Source organism: Pteropus medius, unplaced genomic scaffold, assembly GCF_902729225.1.
Source record: "Pteropus medius unplaced genomic scaffold, Ma_sr-lr_union100, whole genome shotgun sequence".
Classification (NCBI taxonomy): Eukaryota; Metazoa; Chordata; class Mammalia; order Chiroptera; family Pteropodidae; genus Pteropus; species Pteropus medius.
Genome location: NW_024349799.1, coordinates 16357958 through 16383350, shown reverse-complemented (window position 1 = coordinate 16383350; position 25393 = coordinate 16357958). Strand labels below are relative to the sequence as shown.

General features: G+C 46.4%; 1 protein-coding gene and 1 long non-coding RNA gene across 13 annotated transcripts in view; both read right to left on the bottom strand.

The window, feature by feature from the left end:
* The window catches only part of RAP1GAP2 (RAP1 GTPase activating protein 2), a 220120-nt gene that overhangs the window by 19692 nt on the left and 175035 nt on the right, over positions 1-25393 (bottom strand). For all 12 annotated transcript variants that reach the window (XR_005658073.1, XR_005658074.1, XM_039886366.1 and 9 more), the window contains 9 exons: positions 24967-25045; positions 24215-24268; positions 21580-21663; positions 15937-16037; positions 13714-13843; positions 11333-11488; positions 5719-5790; positions 5182-5268; positions 3616-3750 (listed from right to left, as the gene is read on the bottom strand). Coding sequence is in view for 10 of the 12 variants with exons in the window: in XM_039886366.1 (XP_039742300.1) it covers positions 3616-3750; positions 5182-5268; positions 5719-5790; positions 11333-11488; positions 13714-13843; positions 15937-16037; positions 21580-21663; positions 24215-24268; positions 24967-25045 (898 nt within the window). In the remaining 2 variants the exon portion in view is untranslated. The remainder of the gene's footprint in view (positions 1-3615; positions 3751-5181; positions 5269-5718; positions 5791-11332; positions 11489-13713; positions 13844-15936; positions 16038-21579; positions 21664-24214; positions 24269-24966; positions 25046-25393) is intronic.
* Positions 10197-11325, bottom strand: LOC120621070 (uncharacterized). Its single transcript, XR_005658076.1, has 2 exons — positions 11082-11325; positions 10197-10750 (listed from the first exon to the last, which is right to left on the bottom strand). It is a non-coding gene; the product is annotated as an uncharacterized LOC120621070 (long non-coding RNA).

Sequence of the window (25393 nt, the reverse complement as noted above, 5' to 3'; positions counted from 1 at the left end):
GGTTGCTCAAAGGCTGGGAGAAATTCACCTGACAATTCCCTGCTTTCAGGGGTCCCAGTTCTGGGGCCACTGGATGGTCCTCTCCTCCCTGGTCCTTCATTCCCCCTTCTGCATGATGAGGTCAGCAGACGATTGGGCTAGCTCAGAGTTTCTCAAACTGGCTTACACGTGCTTTGTGTACATATCATGTTGATACCTCACGTAGGATCACTGTTTCTTTCCATTTTATTAGAGACCAACAAAAACGTCCACAGCTGGCAGTGACTGAGAATGGCACTGGAGAACAATAGTCTAGAGATCAATAGTTTTCAAAGGTGAGTAATGTACAGCTTCTTTATAAATAAAAATATCCTTGCAAGACTCCAAGAATATGTCCACACACCCCCAACACCAGTGGTCCCATGGCTACTTTTGCACCATATCTACTTATTCATGTCTTTCAATTGTGAGTTTCACTGCAAAAGTTTAGTCTCTATAATTGGAAAGATATTTTTTATATCATTGGCTAAGTGAAAATGCAAAATTTTAAAGTGTTGTAAAACTTGCAGATTCCTGAGAATATCTCCAAGCACCCCAGTTTGAGAAGTAGGTCTGGATGTCCACAAACCAACTGTTCTCTCATGGAAGAAACACTTAAATTAAAGCCAGTGGAACTGAAGCAAGATGTGAAGAAGAGTTATTCTAAGTGGTGTGAGGTGCCACGAGCACAACCCAGGACAGTAACAGCTCTGCTTCTCAAGAGACAGACAAAGGGTCATCGTGCTGCAGGGTGGGGACAAACAGTCACAAGAAGCAGGGGACAGATGGCTGTGATGGCTTTTAGCCCTGGGAATTCTCAATTATGTTTCCATGTGCCTGTAAGATGAGAACTTTGACAGGAAGGAGATAAAACATGCAACTTTCCTTCGTGAAATCATTTCATACACCACTTCTTGCAAGAGAGATTTCGTGGTGCCTGGATGAGGAACTCCATGAGTAATGCCAATAATTCTGACACCATAGCACTACTCATGAAGAAATACCAAAACCAGAGACAGTTTCCTGAGCTGGGGCAAACCACAGACCTAGCCACAGGCTCGGCCAAAACATGAGAATCTCTCAGGCCACTGCGTGCTACTGTGCCTTGCCTGCCCTCAGCTCCAGCCTCCATGGTTCGGGGGACACGAGGGCAGTGACGGAACGAATAGGGCAAAAGAGCTCTTGTTCCCTGGCAGGGAGGATTTTAAAAAGCTGCTCATAACCATCAGGGCTCCGAAGGCTTGCTCTGTGCAACCGAACGTGACAGTCTCCTCCTTCACTCCACAGTGCCACCTTGGACATAAGCATGGAGCAGAATGCAGAAATTAGTCTGTCTTCAGCTTACAGTTGGAAGGATTTAGGGTTGAAAATAAAAATTCCCTGGATTATTGGATCAAAGAGAAGTAATGATAAAGTCTTGAAGCAGCTCTCTCTCTCTCTCTCTCGGAAACTCCATTAGTCACATCCGCTGGCGTCCAAACAGAGCAAGTGCTACTCCTGCCAGAGGCAAGGGGACTGGACAAATCACCTCAGGCCACTCTCCTTTAAACCCATAACCTGTATGTAGCTGCTGGGCCATTTTATCTATTGGGCACCATGGACAGAGTGTCCACGGCCTACAAGCTTTTCCAGGTTATAAAAATATTTGAAATCTGGAAAAACAATTGTTAACTCCAAACTATAGAAAGAAACCTGCAAAACTGAAAACAACAAATGTTTCATTAAATGTCTGCAGTCAACTGCAGCTCAAGTCATATATAAATTACATTTACTGTGGGATGTGGGAACATGTGATAATACTTGATATGATGTGGGGTGGAGCCTATGAAGATGTTCCTATTTACAGGGTCTCGCATTCACCCCTCTCAGCTGGGCTACTCGACCTGGCTCCCTCTTTCCTCCCTGTTCTTCTTCTCCCTCGTCCCCCTCTCCTCTTGATCTTCCAGTTTCTCCTATTTCACCCTGGCTGCCACTGTCCATCAAGGCTGAAACAGATGCCCCAGGAATCTCCCACCAGCCTGGACAAGCAGCTCAGCTCCTGCCCACACCCTCATGAGGAATCTCAGCAGCTGGCCCTGACTAGGCCCAGCAGAGTCCTGTCCTGCTCTCTGCGGTCCAGCCAGGCAGCAAAGGACAAACCCCAGGCTTGCCCAGGCCAGGCTAGAATGGGTGGAATTTTAATTGAGTCGGGAACTGGGAGGCAGCGTCATGTAGCCAGTAGGAACACAGGCTCTGGAATCTGGCAGACCTGGATTCAACTCCCACATCTGCTGGGTGACTTGGGACAAATTATTGTGTCTTTTTGAGTCTTAGTTAAAATTACACTCATAATTAAAATTGGATATAAATTAATATACCAAAATCAGTACACCCATTATAATAGCCTTCCCCACAGGGCACAGAGGGCAGTTGTGAGGGTTTAGATGGGATAATGTGTGTTAAGCCTTTTCTTTTTTCTTTTCTTTTTTTTTTTTTACAGGACAATAACAGCTCATACTTTCACTGAGCATTTACTGTATTCCAGGCTATGAGAACCTTTCTGGACTTTATTTCAACAAATTCTCCCAACAGCTCCACCATTTATCCTTCCTGTGTTGTTGATGAAAACAACTTAGTTCAGAAACTTTAAAGACTGTGCCCAGGATCATACAGCTGGGATTCTAGTAAAGGCAGATCTAACTCTGACCCTACACACTATCTCCAAAATGGAAGCTTTACAAATCACTCTGCAACGAGCAATTTAGCAGAACATTTGACCCAAGGACCAGAAAACCTAAGTATGAAACAAGGCTCTACCTCTACATAGGCGCAAGGCTTTGACCAGTCCTGCGGCCTCTCCTCCTGTCCTCTTATTTATAAATAGAAATAACAAGACCCATTCTACCAACGGCAGAGGGTAACAGCCAGGCTCAGATCAGATACTGAATATAAGTGCCATGTGGACCAACATGCACCTGGCAAGCGCGTGATGAGGAACCTTCTTTATGCCATGCCAGCTAAGTGGCTGTCCAAGCTCTGCCTGAATCCTTCCAGGGACAGGGAACTCATAACTTCTTTTAGCAGCGCATTCTGGTTAAAAAGTTCTTCCCTTTGCAAAGTCCACAGGGACTTGCCTGTAACTCCATGCCATAGACCCTGGTCAGTCTTCCAGTGCCCTGTCAGCTGGGAAGAATCCTTACAGTACCCCACACTGGCTACTGAAGACCCCTAACACTTGTGTCCTTCCTCCTGCCATCCTGCCTTGGGTTTCCCAACCACAAAAGGAAGCAGGTGGAAGCAGTAATGTTCTTGGTTTGCATTGGCTCCTCTCCTGCCGCTTTCTCTTTCCTTTCCCCTACTCGTCAGACTCCTAGCCCGGAGAAGATGAACCAGACCAAGGAAGGATGTGGAGAACGCAGCAAACACTGTTGACTGCTTCGACCACTCGCACTTCCTGATGCCCCTGCCTTCTGCAAACACCTGCAGTGCCCCTGTGGCTCCCGCCACCTCCAACTGGCACTTGGGCTCTGGGATCAGGAATGTGGACCTGAGACCTCTTCCTTTGTTTGTCCCGTCTCTCCCTGCCACAGCAATCCTCAACCCCTCTTGTACCCGTACCTTAAAAGACTCCAGGAATCCCCCATGGCCCCCATTCTCAAACTTGTCCTCTTCTGGGCCCAGTCCCAGCATGGCCTGTGTGTGGGCATGGAGCTCATCGTGAAGATTGTCCAGGAGAGCAGCCCTCGTCCGGTCCTGGAAGAGAGGAGGGTAAGAGTTGTGATACTGGCACTGAGGGCAGAGATGTGCCCTCTCCCTGGGGGCTCCAGACACCTGGCCTGGGGGTTGCTTTCCTGGCCAACTACATCTCAGTGACAGTGTGGACTTAAGGCCAGGCTGAGCTCCACGCTCACAGATGCTGCAGTTAATACTACAGCTCCATGTCCAGACTTCTGCTTTCTTCTCTCTGTCCCTCCTCTCTCCCAGCTCTACCCCTGCTGACTTCCAGATCTCTGCCCCAAACTGCATATCCATGTACCCGACTACCCACTGCTCCTCTCCATTTAGATGTTTATCTAGAGCCACATATACAACCTCCAGGGGGCACCATCCACTCAGACTAGGACTAGCCCTTTCAGAAACCCAGGCTTTGCAGCACCTCCAGATCTGCAGGTCCTGAGGAGCTCATCCCCCAGTGGTCTCCTTGTCAGCAAAGCTGAGACCTAAGAGCCACCCCCACAATTCTACTTCCCCCCACCATTATAAACAGAAGTCCATCAAGTCTGGACTGACCCCAAGTCATTTCCTCCTATGCCCAGTGTAAGCAAGCTGTCATTGTCTGTCTTAGACTTCTGTAATAGCTTCTAACTAGCCACCCATCCTGCCTTTCAATCTATCTTCCCCACCACTGTCAGAGTAATCGTCCAACACACAAATCAAACATCACTCTCCTGACTAAGCACTTCATTAGGGCCCCATCACCTCTAGCTCAAAGCCCTTCTTGATCTGACCCAACTAACATCTCCAACTGAGTCTCCCACCATGCCGTCCCCCACAGGAGTCCTTCTCTCAGGCCGCAGCAATTCCTCTGGAGCTCCTTTACAAAGTCATGCTCTGATTTTGCTCTGATTCTTTGCTTATGTTGTTTCCCATGCCTGGAATAACCCTCCCCACTCTATCTTCCTGGCAAAAGGCTCATCAAATATCCAGATATAGCAGCTCCAGGGCCATCCGCTCCAAGAAGCCTTCCCTGAACACCACCCCAGTCCCCCTTGGGAAGAGGCAGTCACTATCCTGAGTCACAGCCCTTGTTCTGGCCTCCATCAGGGCCCAGTGCTGGCATACAGTACCGTACCTGTCTCTTTAGCAACAGCCCCTCCCACCAGCCTGTGAGCTCTGGCAGGGCAGAAACAGAGTCTCACTTATCCCCATATCCCAGAGAACAGAACAAAGCCTGGTACACAGTAGGTGCTCAATAAATGACTGATGAATGGTTGACTAGACCTGAAGTTTGGATTTAACTGCTGCAAAAAGAATGAGTTCCAGTATCAACAAAGGGCTGAAGGCTTAGAGGGGCAAAGATGGTGCTCCCCACCTTGAACAGCCCCCCAAAACAGAACCCGACAGAGGCTGGCTAACAGGTGGCCAGAAGGACAGGAAGAAGACCGTCAGACATCGCACTCTTACCTCCAGCTTCGCAAACTTGTCCGACTTGCAGCAAGCGTTCTCTGCATTGGTGAGCTTGGTAAGCAGGAACTCCCTGAACTCCGGGCCCTAGAACAAACAAGCCTCGGGACTCTCCCAGCCTCAGCAGTGGTGGCAGAACAGGGAGTCTGGGACAGCCCCTGAAAGGCCCCTTCTGACACTGATCGTTTCTAGCCCAGCCAAGCCCACCTGCTAGGATGCCAACGGGAAACCAACCCTCCACATCCGCAGTGGCGATGCCGTGACTAGAGGCGATTTTTGCCCGAGGCACCTGGGACTGGAGCATGGTATAAAAATGCTTCTTTTAGCACAAGGTCAAACACCCTGACCAGAGGTCCTGTGCTAGGCCCGGATGGCAGCAGCAGGAGAGGTGGGGAGAAACCCCAAGTAAGGAGATGCCCCAACCCTGCCAAGGTCCGCCAACGTTCCCAGCCCAGCTTCGGCCCCACTCCAACCGCCCGTTCAGGTGTGGGGAGTTGGAGTCTTAGAAATGAGAGGAGCAGAGGGAGAGTTTCTTACCTTCTGAAAAACGGGGGGACTGGGCAGAGGTGGGCCAAAGGCAGGCACGTCTTCCCGCGCAGTGACTGAGACCTGAAACAGAGTCAGTGTGGGCCAGGAGGGAAAAGATCCAAGCAAACACTTTCCACATGCTGTGCCTGGCCCTCGTGGAGCCCCGCTTCCCCTAGCAGACCTGCTCCTCCTCTCCCTTCACCCTTTGCCAGGATATAAATAAAATGCCCCTGTGAGACTCATAGATACTGAGAACTGGTGATTGCCAGATGGGAGGGGGATTTGAGGGCTGGGTGAAAAAGGTGAAGGGATTAAGAAGTACAAGTTGGCAGTTACAAAATAGTCACGAGGATGCGAAGGACAGCATAGGGAATACAGTCGATAATAGTGTAATAATGGTATATAATGCCAGGTGGGTACTAGACTAATGAGGGGAATCACTTTGTAAACTATATAAATGTCTAACTACTATGCTGAACACCTGAAACTAATATAAAATAATATTGAATATCAACTCCAATTGAAAAATAAAAATTTTAAAACAAAACAGAACAATAGCAACAACAACAAAATGCTCCTGTGAGCCATCACCAGCAAGGCAGTTCCTAGAAGTGGGGCTGGACGTCATGGAGCCATTCACATGCTCTCATCTGCATTGCTGGAGGCCAGAAGCAAGTTTGGCAAGATGACTAGATAGGGCTAAGGAGCAGCCTGGGATCCTAATTCTAATGCAGCACAAACACCCAGGAGGCCTTATCTCATTACCTCATTGGATCCGGGTACTAAGCCTACGAAGAAGGTACAGTGAGAATTATTATCCCTGTTTCATTGATGAGGAAACAGATGTCCAAACACAGGAAGTGATCCCCAAAGGCACGCAGGTGATCAGCCACAGAGATAAACAAAGAATCCAGACTCTAGTCAAGGGTTCTTCCCTATAACACTGACTACCAAACCTGGCCACTGGTGGCCAAGAGAGCAGGAGGAAGACCTTGAGAAACATCAGAATCACTTCCAGTGTTTAAAAAATAAATACCCATTGCATGGGCTCCGCCCCAAACCTACTGAATCAGCAGCTCTGGGGTGGAGCCAGGAATTTGCAACTGTTAAACACTTCTGAGAGCTTCTGTGTAGCAGGCTAGTGTTTGGGAGCCCTGACCCAACACGCAGGGTCAGTCAGGCTGGGCGAGGCTTGAACTAATAAAGCTCAGGGTGCAGGCTCGGAATGGGGGTGGGGGACACCAAAGTGTGCTGCCGAGGGGTGTGCCAAGCTCTGGGTGGGTGTGCACCTCTGGCCAGCCTGGAGAGGCATGAACTGATAGGGAGAGCACCTTCATCTCCCTTCTGCACGCAGGTGCCCTGGCCTCTTCACCTGTTCTCAGCCCACAAGGCTGCAGGCTTCTCTGGAGACTCTGCCCTCTCCCTTCCCCAGGCGGCTGCTGACGTGAGCCTGGCCCTGGCATGCCGCCAGCCTCCCTGGCCTGTGAAGTAGGGCAGATGCTGAGAGTCTGCCAGACCGGGTGATCAGGCGGCTCGGAGCCAGGCCAAGGAAAAGGCCCTGCCAGGGTCTGGATGGGAAGGGAGTGGGAGAGGGCTGGTCAATACCATGCTCAAGGCTTTCTCTCCCCAAGCTCAAGGCTGTCTGCACGGCCCAAACTGCAGTGCTCAGAGTCAGGAACTGGGGTATGTATGGCTGCTTTGATTTCTGGCTTGTTCCAACTGCCAAACACAGTTCCCCACCACCACCCACAATGCACCTGTGGCACAAGAATCCCACCCACAGAGTCAGAATCTGGGGAGGGAGTGGTGGGAAGTTCACTGACAGGCTGCCGACTGGGACAAGGCCAGAGGCTTTCCCCTTCCTCCCACCTCATCGAGCCCTTCTTCTCAGGCTTGCATCAGAGTGGGCTGTGCTGCCTGGGTAAGTGGCTTCATATATGCTCTTAAATCCACCAAATCTCCCGGCCAGACTAACTCACTGCAGCAGCCATGTCAGAAAAGAAGGGGACAGAATCCTTCCTTGTGACAGCAATTCATCTCCTATCCCCACTGTGTTTCTCTCCTGACTCCTTTCTAACCAAGCGCCAGGCCCCTGTTGTTCCCCCTTCTTGGGGACAGTTGGGTTGCTGGACTGAAAGCAGAAGCTGCCTCAACACAGCCCTACCTTCCTGTTTTCTAAATTCAGTGTGGGCCTCCCAGCAGGGGCCAGGGCAGGGCTTAGAAGGAGCCAGACAGCAGGTGACTCTGGGGAAGAGACTCATCAAGCCTGGGAAGTGGAAGGAGGCTTGGGGCGTGTGAGTAATGAGGATGCACCAAGAGGTGGGGAACCTGAGGGCTCCAGACTTGACAAGATCCCAACACCCAAGTGTGGCCTGGAAGCCTCAGAGAACCATGGAGGTCACTCAAGCAATGGATCAGCAGTGAGGTGGAGGGAGCACATAGCCAGGACCCTTCCCCAATGGTCTGCTACACATAAGATTCCTGAGACCTTTGCAGGATTTCAGGGGACAAGGGAGAGGGTGACCTCAGGCAGGGGAAGGAGAGTATCCTGGTGATGGCTCGGATAAAATTTCCTTCCAATCTGGCTGGATAGAGACAAAATTTGTGTCTGAAAAATAATCTCCTGTGATATTTCATGCACGCCCATGTTTTCAAGGCAACTTCCCACTTTCTCCAATGGCTCAGTGATGACGACCACAGGCAGACCTGGACAGGGACTCTAGCTCCACTACTCCTGTGGCCTCAGGCTTAAGTGCCTTAAGTCCTCTGCCTCAATTCCCCACCACCCCCACCCCCACCCTTATAAAATAGGACTAATGAGAGGCACTGCTTAGCCAGGGGCTTATGAGAATTCAAGAAGACTACACTTTTAAGGGCCTAGCACAGTGCCTGACATGGAGTAAGCACACAGTAAGGGGTAACCATTGTTATCCAGTGCTTTTTTCCCCACTTTCTCTACTGATCTATATCTAATAAAGAACACCTAAAATACTATAAAGTTCCTCCAAACAACTTCTTAATCAATCTCTCTCTCCCTCTTTATTTCTCTCTCTCTCTCTCTCTCTCATTCTCTCTCTCTCTCATTCTCTCTCTCTCTACTCTTTCTCTCTCTCTCTCTGTCTCTCTCTCTCATGTGGCAGCCTGTCTCTCACACCACCTCTACACACCCCTCTGTTTCTCAACTCCCCTCCTTCCTCTCCTGTAGCATGTAAGGGCTGGAAGGAACTCAGAGGTTACCTAGTCCAACCTCCTCATTTCAGAGGAGGCCCAGGAAGGGAAGAAACTGGCCCAAGGTCACACAGCAGTCAGAGGTAGGCCCAGGCCCAGGCCCAGAACCCCAGGATCCTGAGCCTCTCGGTATGGGGCCCCTTAATGCACATTCCCATCCCATCCTTCCCTCCTTTCCTCTTCTTTCTGTTGTTTGTTCTTCCTAGTGGGGGCTTCCTGGGGCATTGCTCAGCCCCTGGGGAAACTTCACCCTCCTTTGCCATAGCCCCTAAGCCCACAAGGGTCAGCTAAGGTATCATTTCATCCTGGATCCCCTGAAGGATCTAACCAGGTCCTCCTCAGTCTGCTGATCACCTGGGATGCTGCTGGGGGTATGGATGAACAGAACTTCGGGGAGCGCCTTGGAAGGCTGGTCTCCCCCTCTGCCCATTGACCCCCATTCATACGTCTTGCCCTCCAACCTCAATGCTTTCCTGGCAGGTAGAGCACAGGGTCCCATATCCCAGAGACAGCCTGGCTCTTTCTCTCGGTCCTACATATCTGCTTCTCGCCACCTCTCTGAGGACAGTGCTTTTCCCTGGACCACAGACTGTGGCTGAGAAGACTTGGTAAAGACCTCTAGCACCAAAGCCAGAGGTGGGATGGTGTTTTTTTTGGACCTCTGATTTTTATTCGTATTGTTTCACTCCATGAAACTCTTGAGAGAGTGGAAAAGCCAGTTAGCTGAGCCCTATTTCCTATCAGAAACTAAAAACAAATACTAAATTTCCATAAGAGGCCCCATTCTGCCAGCAGAGGCCCAGCAGAAAAGCCACACATACATACATGACTGCCTGGCTCGGTCCAGGAGACACTCCTATCACACAGCTTTACTTTGAGGATCCCAATCAGGAGCTCTCTGCCTCTACTGCCTATTAAAAGAACCAGCTGTCTGTTTAAACAGCCAGGGGGCTGAACTGCACTCACTGGCTCTTCTGTCCCTTCCCTGAATGCTGGTTCTATATGTCACTTCCACGTGCCCCAACCATGGCACATAGTAGGCACTGACTGAATAAAACCTGCTTCCAAAAAATCCAACAGCTGTTTAAAGTGAATGCCCATTTCAGTCAAAGTGGGTGATCCCGCAGCCTTCCAGGAAATGCTCAAACCACGATTTCTCCAACTTTTCAGCTAAAACTGCACAATGACAGAGGAGTATGAACATGAACATGGAAAAGAATCAGCTCTCCACAATGGGAGAGAGGTGTGCAGGTCTGGGGTTTTTTTTCCGAAGCCTCATATTTGGATTTAAAGTTGATGTGAATTTTGCACTTAATATATCTGGCTCTGTATTGATAAAATGATTACAGAACACCATTTCCCAACATCTTCAAGCAAAATTGCTACTTTGTGAAGATGGCCATGAAACATTATAACTTCATGAACCCCAGGAACCAGCGTTAGCCTACGTTACTGTACAGGAACCATTTTCAGGCCCCAGAGCTTCTCATTAGCAATGACAGGCTCTTTTTCCCTTCTCCTATAATAGAAGTTCCTAATATTTTGCGGGGCAGGCAGCCCTTTGAGAACCTGAGCTATGGCCATTCTCCCCAAAAATGCAAAGAAGCACATAAACTCAACATTTCTAACATCCACCTTAAAAACCTTTCCTCATTCTATCTTCCTTGGGTCTCATGCTCCCCAATACCACTGTGATATTGAGAAACTGTTCCCCAAGGTTGGGATTGTTTCTCTTGGAGAAGAGGAGGAGTGGATTAGTGATACAGCCACCAGGAGCGGGCAGGGTGAGGGCTTCTGAGGACGATGGGCTCATCTGCAATAGAGGATTTTGAGTCAGTCTGAAAGACCACTAATTGGTCAGGAGGCTGAGACCCAGGTATTCAGTCCCCCTGAGTCTTCAAATTAAGACTCATCATTTATTCCAGAACAGCTAAGCCACAGAGCCCACCCAGTTCCCAGGGTCTACCAAGCCCCTGTTCTCCACCCTTCTCACCATAAACACTTCTCTTTCTTCCTTTCCTTTGTTTATTACCATCCTCCTTCCTCTTCCCTTCTTGACAGTCCTCTCCCCTTTCTCTTTCTTTCTCTTCTGCGGCTCCGCCTTACTCTAAAGAATGACACTACCAGATGCCAAAAAGGGGTACCTGGGCTTCATCAAGCCTGGAGGCAGCCAGATGGATGAGATGACCTCAGAAGGCACTCTCCACCAAGAGTCTAGCTCCCAAATCCCAGAAACCTGAGAGCCGTGGAAAATCAATCACCAAAAGCTAGAAGTGCCATTTTGGAGAATGGCCTGAGGAGCCATTGAGAGTTGGTATTCCTTGATATCACTGAATTCATAAAGTGTGGTGAGGTGCCTGGACCAGCACTTCCCCCACCGAGACTTTTTCTTTACCTTGTAGGACGGGGTCTCTGTGCTTGGGCTCTCAGCCTGCACCACGATGTAGGCATGTAAAAAGTTGGAGGCAATCATATCTGGGACAAATGGTGTGTTTTCTTCTTGGAAGATGATGGCAACAATGTCATTCCCAATGTGTCTCTTTCTCTGGAGCTAAACAAAGAGTGATCCATTGTTACAAGCCAGTTAGGAACATCCTGAAAGCAGAATAGATCTGTACAGGAAATTCCTCATGATTCTATCTTTATACATAAACCCTGGAACTCTGAGACCTAGCTCTCCAGGAAGCTTTTTCTTCTGATCTTTAGAAGCCATCAAAGAGAAAAAAAAAAATGGAGAAGATGTCTAAGTTGTTAGGTAGAGGTTAGCAAGCATCTCACTGAGCTCTATGGTGTGCAGAGCCCTGACTCGGGACTCAGGGAGAAGAGTTAAAAGGTGAGGGCTGGGTTTTGCCTTGCTAGAGACTATACCTGATCTGGGAGAGACACAAACACAGATGAAGGCACCTGAGAACACAAACAAAGCCACAAGCGAGCAAGCACTAAATCAGCTCCTGCACACAAATGCCTGGCACTATGGGTGCAGAGAAGAGGGCAAAGTCAAAGGCCTGATGGTAATCTGAGAAGGCTTCCTGAAAGAGGAGACTGGGGAAGGGGTGCGCTTGATGGAAATGTGTATAAGTCGGGATAAGGGGCAGATAATTCTATACCAGAGGGGAGAAGAGCCATGCTTAGAGAAAAATGAGCTACCTGGCTTGGTGGAGGTCATGGGGGAGAGAGAAATCCAACCCTGATTCATTATCCCAAACTGCCAGGTGTTTCACAGGCGATCTTGATCACCAGGCACCTACTATGTGTCAGGAACCACGCTGGGCTGTTCCATGCGTGATTGCAAATGTTAAGGCCCTCCTATATACCAAGTCTTGTCTAGGTGCTTATGTATGCATTTGTTTCTTTATTAAGTACCTACTGCATGAAGGTCCTATGTTTCAATTTGAGTTGCTCATTTATTGAGCACCTGCCATATACTGAGCCCCATGCTGGGCATTTTTACACAAACTGTCTCACTGATTCCACACACATCATCCCATTTCTTGGGAACAGAAAATTAATATTCATTCAGTCCTTGCTGAGAGCCAAGCTCTGTATACTTCCCATTTAACATAGGTGAGACTGAAAGAGAGCCAGGCGGAGAACAGCCTTCAGCCTCAGGCTGGGCAGGAGTGAGAGGGCTGTGAGGGAAAAGAGGCTGAGGGTAGAACACTGAGAGAAAACCTACTTACGAGACAAAAGGGATCCTGCTCCCATTTGTTTCTGGAACATTCAGTAGTTATTTTAGAGCCAAATCACAGTCTCATTTGCCAATTTCCTTTTTTCCAAAGAAGTCAGGCACTATGTTTACAATATGACATCTGTGCTCCCTCCCCAGTTCCCTGCTCAGAAACGGATGGGTCAGAGTCTGGTGAAAGGACTACCTTCCTTTTTTATTTTCCTAGAGACTGAAATGCCCTAAAGAGTGAGGTGGGGCAAATGGTACAACAGCCAGGGATCAGCAGCTGGTTTCAGGGCTCAAAGTGAAAAAAAGCCAGGCCCTCCCTGGGACACGCAGCTGTCAGAAGCGGCAAAATAGAGGGTGAGCAGGAAAACCCAGGGAGCAGAGGTCTTGTCCTGGGTGCCCTGGTTGAGGCAGAGGCCGAATTTCTGCCCATGGGCAGGTATGATGAGAAATGAGGCTGTGAGACTAGAAAAGCTGAGGGGCAGAGACCATCTAATGTAATAACCAGCTTTCTTACTGGGACGGAAAGGAGAGTGAAAGCCTAGTGGCCTGGAGAGTGAACAGCTGTTAGGTAGGAAGCCTGCCACAAGCCAGGCGTCGTACTGAGTCCTAAATTCAGAACCATATGTGATCCCCACAACTACCCTCTGACAGACATGGTGTTATCCCCATTTTTCAGATGAGAAAAATGAAGCCACATGGTTAACTGGCTCGCCCAGAATCACATACCCCTAAGCGCAGAGCTAGCTTCAAGCTGCCATCTGCAGACCCCACCATGTACTCTTCACCGCCACTCTACATGATCAGGGCACCCAGGCTCTGCTCCCAGTTCTGCCCTTAATTTAATGGGAAACAGTCTTTTAACCATGCTAAGCTGCAGTTTCCTCATCGGTCAAAGTAGGATAACTGTGAGCCCTGTCCCGCCTCCTGCACAGGGCTGTTGACGTGTGGCCTTTGCAAGATAACGCGACAGAACAGGCTTTGACTGGTCTCTCGATTATGAAAATGGGGAGGCGGGCCGAGTCCCTCAGGTAGATGGGACCAGAAGCAGGCTTTCGCCTCACACGCCTCCGGGCTCCAAGAGCTCTCCTGACCCAGGTTACCTGCTGGGCGTCTCCCTCAGTAAACGGCAGCTTTGTGGAGACGTGAAACATGATCTCTCTGTCCCGGAATATCGTGTACACTGATTCCACCCCTGTCTGTCCATGGGTCACATCCAGGCCTCCTCGGAAACTGTCGGTAAAGAAACAGGGCAAGTGCCAAAGAAAAAAAGACAGTGAGGGTTAGTGGGCAACTTGGCAACCTTCCCTAAGGACATGGGGGTGGAGAACGAATGAGAGGACATGAAGCGTTGAGGGCTGAGAGGCTGAGATGCAGAGAAAGCAGGCAGATCTGCTCTTCTGAGCAGACATGCCCTGGCATTCTAACTATAAACCCATTATATAAAAGACAAAGGCAGAACTTCCATTTCAAGCCTTGGCTATGTCCCCTCTACACCACAGTTTCATGTGGAAAGGGAGGTCATCCACCCACAATTCCAGGCACATGCTGTCCCAGGTGCCAGAGGCCCTCAAGGCTGGGCAAGAGCCTTTGCTCTCTGCGAGGCCATGTCCAAGTCCTCAGCCCAGAGCCAGGGCAACCAGACATCCTGCCAGATGATGGTGAGCCCTGTGGTAGCATCTAAAGTCTGCCTGACTTCTATCCAGCCAGTTCCTGATGTGGAGACCCAACTATAGCAGCACTCAGCCTGGAGGTATCCAAGGAGGTCCCTTCTCTGTCTATCTCCTCACAGGCAGGACAGAAAAGTACTAAGGAACTGGGTGGGCTTCGGGAAGCTGCCCCTTCTTTCTTTATGGAATAGAGCTGCTGGAATGGCTCATATTCTTCAGCAAGAAGAGGAGGGTACAGGTTCCTTTAGGAAAATGAAATAAAATAGACCCTGGACATCAGTCCCCCCAGGCACTATAATATGAGCAAGAAAATGTGCTTGGTCCAGCACAGCAGAAAGCACAATGGGCCAGGAGTCAGGCAGTCTAGGTTCTAGACCTGCTTCTGCCCCTAAATCAGCACATGACCTTGGGCATATCACTTAATCTCTCTAGGCCTCAGTTTTCTTTCTCTATAAAACAAAGGGATAGGATGACATGATCTCTGGTGTCCTTCCTGGCTTTAATATATTTCATCAAGTCTGAGACACATTTTTTCACATTTTAACATCTCTGAAATCAGGATGCATCTTATAAAGATGGCATCTCAGAGTCAATGGAAGGTGGTATAATTAGAACAATAACAATAAATGACAACTAGTGCTTACTCTGTCTACAGCACTAGCTTAAACTAGTTTATTTTAATCCCCCAACATTATCTATTTTATCGATTTTAATCTCCCAACAACCTGTGGGATCAGTACTATCTTTATCTCCCTTTTTTACAGATGAGGAAACAGGTTTGCAGAGGTTAAGCCACTCTATGTCCAAAGTCATAGAGCTAATAAGTAGTGGAGGTGGGATTATAACCCACGTGTGACTGATTCCAGGCGGCAATGATGATTTTAAAGGGGAATAAAGATGAAGAAAGATGGGGAGAAAGGGAGAAGGAAGAAAAGGAGAGAAGGAAGTAGACCAAGAAAGTAATTACTGAACACCTACTACCTGCCAGGCACAGAGCTAGTTGCTTTCACATGTTAAGAAATCCTATTAATTTGGCTGCTAGAGTGGGGAATTCTAAGGGCTCAGCCATGTGCAGCCAGAACTGGCCAGGCTGGCCAGTTCTGAAGGCGCTTCACAAATATTACCTTTACCAAGGAAATTCAAGGGCCATAGTTTTCCAAGCAATAGCCTCGATATCCTTTCTTCAGGATAAATGAATGAACCATAGACTGTTGCATAGATTCCTGCCAGATGGATTATTGTATTTCCACCAACTCTTAATTACTCATTCTTTTTGTTATCCAAAATGGGTCATTTCCCCAAAAACTGCACAGAGCTCTCTTTCCTGAATGTCTGGCAGGTGAGTGATAGGGAAGATAGATTCGTTTCACAGTCAGATTGAGCCAAATGTAATTAGGAAGGCAAATCTGAGGTAGAGCAGTTTCAGCATGCATCCTAAGGCCAAATGTCAAAACCTTTCAGATAATCTGCCATTCTGGATTATCTCCTAGACCACCATTTCCTTAGGAATAAGTGTTGATCATTTGCTGAAAAACAATCTCATTTCTTGTGTGTGTTTAACTCTCATATGCTCTCCCTGAAACTCAGCTGTTGCCCCTTGTCCTTCCTCTAGGGCCTCATCCATGGAGCTGGAGCAATCACTTGGCTAAAACTTACCCTTTAAAATCCTGCAGCGTGATCGTTTTCCCCAGCTGGTCCAAGAATTCCTTGAAAGCTGGGCTCTCTTCATTGTTCCCAAACAGCTCCTCCTCCAGGGTCTGGAATTGAAACAGGATCAGGGCAGGAGTTAGGAAAAGCATTTTTGGTGCCAAGGGAAGAAATGTGGTTGTCCAGATACCTGGTCCCTTTCTCCCCATCCTCTACCACATTCATCATCCAGTGGCTCTGTCCTCCACTGGAGGAAGGACTGAGGCTCACTCAACAGAGCTGGATTTTCGGGGCTAGTTAATGAGGGCTTTAGCTTTGAACAAAGGCTTCTGGTTAGTTCAGAAAGCCAAGCTGAATCGAAAAGTTCTTAGACAATACAAAAAGCACGATCTATAAATGAAAAATTAATAGGTGGACTTCTGACAAAGGACTAGTATGTAGAACATATAAAGAACTCTTAAAACTCAATAGTAATCAAAACTACAATGAGATACCACTTCACACCCATAGGATGGTTAGAATCATAAAGAAAGACAGCAACAAGTGTTGATGAGGATGTGGAAAAATACACTGCTAATAGGAACATAAAATGGTGTTATCACTTTGGAAAACAGTCTGGCAGTTCCTCAAAAGGCCAAGCATAGAGTTACCATATGACCCAGAAACTCTACTACTAAGAATATACCCAAGAGAAATAAAAATAAGTCCACACAAAAACTGGTATCCGAATGTTAATAGCAGCATTCTTCATGATAGCCCAAAAGTGGAAACAATCCAAATGTCCATCGACTGACAAATGGATAAACAAAATGTGGTCTATCCATACAATGGAATATCATTCAGCCATAAAAAGGATGAAGTACTGACACATGCTACTACATGAATGAACCTTGAAAACATATACTAAGTAAAAGACACTAGACATAAAAGGCCACATACTACAATTCATGCATATGAAATGTCCAGAATAGGCAAATCCATAGAGACAGAAAGTAGATTTGTAGTTGACAGGAGACAGAGTGGTGATGAGGAGTGACTGCTCATGAGTATAGAGTTTTTTGGGGGGGTGAGGAAAATGTTCTGGAGTTCGATAGTGGTAATAGTTGCACAACTCTATGCATATACTACAAACCACTGAACTGCATACTTTATTGAGATGTAATTCACATACCATTGTGAATTGTAGGGTGTGTGAGTTATACCTTAATAAAGCTATTATAAAAAATTTTAAACTTAACAGTAAAAAATAATCCAATTAGAAAATAGTCAACAGTCAGCCTTCTTAATCTAGTTTCTTTCTCTTATAATATTTCTGTATTGTTCGGAGATATATAAAATTGTGGTTGTAAATAGTAGCCTCTTCTGCTTCTATTTTCTAAGGATTAGGATCTATTCCAATTAATCTTCAAATAAAGTTGCTATTACCACACTAAAGGAGAAAAAAAGAAAACAGTCAAAAGACACGTACACTCCTTTCACTCACGAGAATATACAGATTGCAAATAAGCACATGAAAAGATGTTCAACATCATTAGTCATTAGAGAAATGCAAAGTAAAATAATGAGATATAAAAAAATGAGATATCTCTACATATCTACATATGTAGCATTATCTGCTAAAATAAAAAATAGTAACGACAGCGAATGCTGGCAAGGATGTGAAGAAAATAGATCAATCATACACTGCTGGTAGAAATGTAAAATGGAACAACTACTTTAGAAAACAGTTTGGCAGTTTCTTATCCAACTAAACACATAATTATCATATCACCTACAAATTGTACTCCTGACCATTTATCCCATGGAAAGGTTCACACAAAAACCTGTCTACAAATGTTCAAAGCAGCTTTATTCATGATAGCCAAAAACTGGAAACACCCAGCTGTTTCTCAATGGGTGAATGGTTAAACAGACTGTGGTACATACATCCATACTATGGAATATTACTCAGCCAAAAAAGGAATGAACTATTGATATACTCCACACTTGGATTAATCTCACTGAGTGGAAAAAAAACAATCCCGAAAGGTTATATGGTGTATGATGCCATTTAGAAATCACTTTTGAAATGACAAAGGTTTAGAAATTGGAGAACAGGTTAGTGGTTGCCAGGAGTTGGAGACTGGAGGAAGAAGGGAGCACAGAAGCAGGAGGAAGGTTGTTGTGGTTATAAAAGGGCAACACGAGCTATCCAAAAGCAAAGAGGGTGATGGAATTCTTCTGTATCTTGACTGGGGAATTTAAACATGTGATAAAACTATATACAATGAAATACACACACACACACACACACACAATACACACACACACACACACACACTCTCTCTCTCTCTCTCACTCACTCACTCACTCACTCACCAAATGAGTACATATAAAATTGGGGAAATCTGAATAAGATCCAGGGATTATATCAATGTCAACATCCTGGCTGTGATATTACACTATAGTTTTAAGACATTATCTGTGGGGGAAGCTGGATAAAGGGTATACAAGATCTCTCTGTATTATTTCTTACAAGTGCATGTAAATCTACAAATATCTAAAAATAAAAGTTTAATAACTTTTTAAAAACCAGAAAGCAAAGCTGAAAACCATAGTAAGCTCTGGAAATGCGACAGACTTAAAACACTGAGTGGCCTTCCCTCATCAATAGGCTCTGCCCTCAGTGGCTCTGCAAACACCCATAGACGGCAATGAACAGCTTCAGATGACACAAAGATGGTGTACAATCACTTCACGGAGAAAGTCTCCAATGAGTGATTCATTAACACCCCAATGCCTGTTTCATAACAAGAAAAAACAAGATCCAAAGTTCCAAGCACTCAACAAGCAACAGAATCTAGTTGGATTTCATTAACTTTTATTGTTTATAGTATTTCTGCTTAGGATTATCTTTGTTTCATTCAAATGATACCAATTTTCCAATTAGAGTATCAATATAAAATCTCCTTTAAAAATAACAGCATTTAGAAATCCTACCATTTGCAACAACATGGATAGACTTAGAGGTTATTATGCTGAGTGAAATAAGTCAGACAGAGAAAGAAAAAATACCATATGATTTCACTTATATACGGTATCTACGGAACAAAAAGAACAAACTAATCAAAAACAGACTCACAAATATAGTGGACAATTTGGTGATGGACAGAGGGGAAGGGGGTTAGGAGGCTGGGAGAATGGGATGAAGGGTTAAAGAAGTACAAATTAGTAGTTGATGGTTGGGCATGGGGAGCATGGCAGAGGGAATGCAGTTAATATGATGGTTAAGTGGAGGGTCGGGGGAGGCATTGGGGGATCGTTTTATGAACATTATAAATGTCTAACCAATATACTGTATACTTGAAACTAACTTAAATAAATAAATTTATTTTTTAAAAAATAACGGCATTTAAATTTTTTAAAAGCTTTAAAGAACATATTAAGTAGTTTATAGCAGAGTTGTACTAAAATCTGTAACAGTGGAACAAATGATATACAGATACTGAGTATGGTTTGTGAATATCTGAAGTTTGGAACACACTTCTCTCTAGCAGGGGTCTGCAAACTATAATGTCCAGTAGGCCAAGTCTGGCCTGCTGCCTCTTTTTATAAATAAAGTTTTATTGGAATACAATCAAGCCAAATCATTTATGTATTGTCTCAGGCTGCTTTTGCACTACAGAGGCAGGGTTGTGTGATTACAACAGAGACAGTAGAGGCCAGGAAGTCTAAAATATTTACCATCTAGCCCTTCACAAAGAAAGTTCTACAGCATTCCAGGAAGGCATCCCAACTCTAGCCTAGCATCCTGTTCGCCCCAGGTCATTGGGTTAGAGTGTGGGAGAACAGCTGCCTGCAGGCAATCTACACTTTTTACTGGGAAAACAATCCAGTTTATGCTCTGGGATGTGCACCTCTCTCCAGGATTTACACCCAGCCTGCTAACCTGGTTTTAGCATTGTCTTTATTGTTATGCTGGCCTTGAACTTGATCACACACTCAGGGAAGGGAGTTTTAGTTATCACTGTATCCCCCACAGTGCTTAGCATGGTACCTGACAAAGAGGAGAGTTAGATGAGCTTATTTATATCCTACGACTAGCATACGGGTTTGGTGCAACAAATATTCATATTAAATGTTTTTTAAAAAGGTTTGCAAAATAACGATCTGCCGAGTTTTTCAAAAACATTATCTCCCTGCACGCCCCTACCTTGCCTTAGCAGCATCAGGTACATAAACAACAGACAGATAGACTCCTTCTCAGAGGTGGATGGTTAATGTTCTGTAATTATAACTTTGCTGGAACATTGGATTATAATCACCTTATGAGATTTGCTATGGTACATTTCACAAGCAAAGAACTTTAATTAGGTGGGTTATATTAGCAGAGCTGTACAATATAAAGATGTAATATGTGAAAATAATCAGAGCAGCTACCTAAATAATCTCCCTTAAATTATAAGGTTCATCTGTGTTGTTCTTTCAGCTCCTAAACTCTTCATTTAATTAGAATGTTTTTTAAGCAAACACATGTCTTTTGTGGTCTAATATCTTTGGACAAGAAAGTCAGCTACCATCTAGCCCAGAAAGATACTGGCATGCAAACAAGAAAGAAAGAAAAAGGAAAAGAAAGCATAGATAATACCGAAAGGTACTATCGACCTACCATTAGCAAGGCCAAATTTTTACTCATTTATTAATTTTAAAAACTATGAGTATATTTACAGAAAGTCACTATCCTAGGATCTTGGATGATACAAAGATAAAATGGGTGTGGATCTTTCTTTCATAAAACCTAGGTGAGGAAACATCAGTGTGTTCATCAGGCCACTCTCAGGATGTTAACAAATATTCATGGTGGGAAAGATAAGTAGTACGTGGTCAAATAAGTATGGAAAACACTGAGTTCAACAAAGTGGTAAAGAGTTCTTTACCTTAAGGATTCTTAGAGCCTTTAAAATATTCTTACACAACTGAACCCCCTCCAAGTCACTTGTTCACAAGAGTACCTCACCAGACTAGTGTCTCACGGAACAAACTTGGAGAAACTATTTGGTCAACTAATTCCAAAAAGTAGCACATAAGTGCTATGGGAGACAAAGGAGGGTGAGTAGTGGTGTACTGGTAAATTTTTTAACAACCAGCTCTCCAGTGAGGGAAAACAGAAGCCCTGATGTTTACTGATTTCCATGGTATAAATACTTCCACCACAGGTAATGTCAAGCTACAAATGTGATGTTGCTGAACACAGATTTGGGAAAAGAGGCACACAGCTGGCTCCAGCATACTACTGAAGTCTGGGGAGAAAAAGCTATTTCCAGGTGGGACAGTGATGGGCAAGGAGAGAACCACTTGTGCTAATCCAGTCCCTCTAACCAATCTGATTTCTCTTATGACCAACAGCCCAGAGATAAAAATAAACTGAAGTAGCTGAAATAATTAGAATTTACTGTATGGAACACTACATTACCATTTGAAGGCTTTGCAGGCCTTTGCGTGAAGAGTAGTCTACCTTGAAGATTCTACCACCTCCAGTCTAACTCATACTTGAAATGTGATCATTGTAACCAGAATATTTAGTGCAGGGCTCCTGTGCTTGGGGGACGGAAAAATGAGTCCCTGGTGAGAAGCCGCAGCATATAGTGACCGGTACGAATTTGAGGTTCTTACCTGCCTGGCTTTCTGATAAATGACTCCAAATTTGTATGTGTTCTTGACATCATGTTCATCATAGGACACAATCATTTGGGAGGCCTGGAAAACGTGGGAAGAAAAAATCAGATTGTTAACTTGGAGGCAAGTGAGGAAGCAAATGGAAGGGGAAGCACCCACTTCAGTAGAGAATGTGCCCAGCACAAGACATCGACACATGGGAAAGAAGAGAAAGAGTGAAGTCAGAAGGAGATGGCCAGGATGACACTCCCAAGGTCTCAGCTAGTTCTCAACACTGGGCTTCCCCCAGTAACGGCCAAACCTCTGGCTCACCTATTCCATCCCCATCCAGATGTGCCAGCCAAGGCTTGGGCACACAGGGAGTCCCGCAAGACTCAGGCAATTGACTTTACCCCAATGTTTTATCTGTGGTGTAAAAAGTGAAGCCAGGACCCCAAAACTGACAAGCAAGGATGATACTAGCTCTAATTCCAACTGCCATCAGCAACGTGACTTTGACGAGGTACTGCTCCCACCCAGACTTTAACCCCCCTTTATCCATAAATAAGAGGCCGAAAAGGAGACCACTGTAAAGAGGGACAAACTCCAATACAATATGCAAAGAAAGGAAAAAAACCCGACCACTGGTTCTATCTAATTTTCTATTGTGCTTCAAAGAGTTGGTATCTTGGGTCAGAAACACTAAACTCTAACTTTGGATCCGCTGCTTTTACCTGTGTAGCTTCAAGTGAGTCAGTTAACTTCTCTGGGCCTCGGTTTCCTCATTCATGAAGTGGAGATGTATAGTTATGAAGATTCAATGAGCTCAGGCACATAAAGCGCTGAGCACAGAGCAGCTATCATCATCATTATCTATGTAACCCCGCCTCCGAAAGATCTGAGTGGAACCAGCTTTCTGGGAAAGAGAAGATTTGGATGCTATGGGAGTAACCTCTGAAATAAAAAGGAGGGATTTGACCTCATGTCATGCTACAGAAAGAACAAACCAGGCACGACTTGTCGGCCAGAATGTGTGGCCCATGTTAGATAGCCACCCACTACATCTCTCTGTGAGGCTCTCAGCTGCCTGAGGAAATAGACACATCTCAGCTCCCCCTGGAAGAGTGCTGCTGGCTGACCCCGGAGGGAGCCTCCCACGCCAGCCTGGGATGAGTCAAAGGAGCAGAGCAGCTGCCCTGCCAGGGAAGAGGCGCCCAGCCATGGAGATGTTCCAAGGAACGTTCTAAACTCTGTGAATTTTAAAAACACACACACATACACATATCTCGGCCAGATTCACATCCCAGCCGGACTAAGCAGTCCTTCAAATATAGAAAACATGAAAATACAGCTGCTCCTCCATTATTACCAGAGCAGAAGGCTTTCCAAGTTATAGAAAGAACTATGCAAATGAGCGTCATTGGGTTCTCTCAGTGGATACGATTTGACAACAAAAATTGCCAAACTTGTAGTTAAGTTAGGCCTTTATGATGGGGTTTAAATGTCTGGTTAAACCTCACTAATTCAGCTTTAATTATAAAAAGGAGGGCAGTCTGAATGATAGAAAATGTTCAGTGGAGTGTAGCATATTACTGCTAAGTGCCTACAGATGCTCCGAGGGCTAAAAAGAGGTGCTTGAGAAAAGAAGGGCTCTGGCGCATTCCCCATGCAGGAGAGGACCGTGCCATTAGCTCAGCCACTGCACAAGGATAAATAGCGCGTCCTGCCCAATCATGAACTTAAGGCATTTGTTCCAGGCAGTTCTGGATTTCCCAGCCAGGACAGGGCCTCTCTCTTTCCCACCAAACATTTCACCTCGTGGTTCTTGGTAGTCAGAATTGGGACTCGGGGAATGGATTGAACCAGCCCCAGCAAGCCTCAGCTGCCACCGAGTTGGCCCACCGTGCAAGCTCAGAAGCACAGCTCTGCTTCCATTTTCTCTCTCCAGACCCTGCTGGCTCATGCACAGGGTCTCTTCCTGTGGCCAATCTAAAGCAGTTCACTGTCCGTGGGTGATTTAAGTCCTGTCGTGCTATAATTGTTCTCAAGTGGGTTTGCTGGTTTGTTTTGTTATGATTGCTCCTCTCCCCCACTCCCATGCCCACATCAGAACTGGGGTCAAGATCAGGCCAATCCTCAGGAAACGGATAACAGAGAACCAGCCAGTTTAATAATTAGGGCCGGGCAGGGGCCTGTAAGGCCTCAGAGCTGTGGTAGCATTGGCAATGAGGAGGTGCGGTCCGGCCTTTTATTTTTTTAGTGGAATTCTGCCTCTGCCCCCTACCCCTCCATGAGGGCTGGCCAGGTCTGCACCAGCCCCCCAGCCAGAAGTAGAACCACTCCCCACCCCAGCATTGGCCTCAGGGAGGTATGACCAGAGTGAAGTGGAGAAGCCACGACATTGCTACACCTCTGCCACCTCCACACAGCAGGGGACCAGTACAGGCAGCCAGAGACCCAGAAATGGCTGAGGATGGGTTCTCAGTGGACTGGTCTGTGAAGGGGTGAGCAGGAAGAGGGGAGACATGGAAGTTCATCGTGGAGATCCCATAAAACCCCACCAAGACACAGAGACCTTCCTACAGAGCCACAGGTGTGCAAATCCGTGCCAAGCTTTAGAGCCCTGAGTAAGGGGAGGGGTGAAGGTGCTCACCTTGGGGTACAAGACAGGGCTGAATTTCAGTCCCACTGCATCATCACAGAAAGCCTAAGAAGGGAAAGAGAAACACACAGTTCAGGGACCATGTCCTGGAGAGCAGCTGGGCTCTCCTGCCCATGAAAGAGTATAGGAAGCCAAGACCTGCAGGGCCAGGAGGCCTGGGAATTAATCCTGGCTCTGCTGCTCACTAACGTGTGGCCAAGAAAGTCGACTCACCTTCCTAGTGTTTCCTGATGAAGTGAGGCCCAAAGGTTTGGGGCACAATTCTGCCAGGCATTCCCACTCTCAGAGTATGGGTCCAACCCAACCTAACTGACCACCTTTTTCACCCCACTTCGCTCAGTTCCCAAGTTCTCAGGGCTCCTCCATCTGGATTAATAGCCTGACCATCCTGTAGCCCAACTCTCTGCTATGAAGGCTCCCTGGCTGCCCCCTCCCCTTCCTCCTCTGGAGTCCTACTCTCCATATCTAGCCTTGTCTTTCTATGTCTCTCTGTCTCCTGAACAAGCTATAAACTTGGGGGCAGAGACCATGGATTATACTGAGGAGCCTCAGCAGCAAGGATGAGCTGGGGAGGGTGTCAGAAGACAGAGGATCATCCATGCAGTTAAGGGACATAGAGTAAAGTGGCCTAGCGCTCCCCAAGGGTAAAGCTCCCTCCCCCAGATCAGGTCTGTACCCTTTTCCCCAGAGGCCAGTCGTGGGCTAAAAGAAAAAGACACCTTCTCTCAGGGGATGGTTTTTACCTTTGCAATCTGAGGGATGCTGGGCAACTTGCTTAGTCCAGCCAAGGGGATCCGCTCATGCACTGTTTTCACCTTGGACCTGAAAAAAGAGAAAAGAGTAACCACAAGAAATGAAGTCAGCGAGGAAGGTGTCTGAGATTACACCAGACCACAAAGCAGGGACACTGGCCTCATGTCTCCCCAGGATCAGATCTGCCTCATTTCATCCAACCCATGCATTGGGCACCACACTCAAATGGGAGGAAAATGAAATTCTACCTAGTTAGGTACATCATGGGAGGTGGATACTTAAATAACTTGCCTGGTAAAGCTGCCCAAAACCAAAATATGGGAGAAGCAAATAGTCAACTTCAAGTTCAACAATATTTTTTCCTTTGTGGGGGTTTTTTGTGTTCTCCCAAAGAATTGGCCACAGCTTCTGGACACA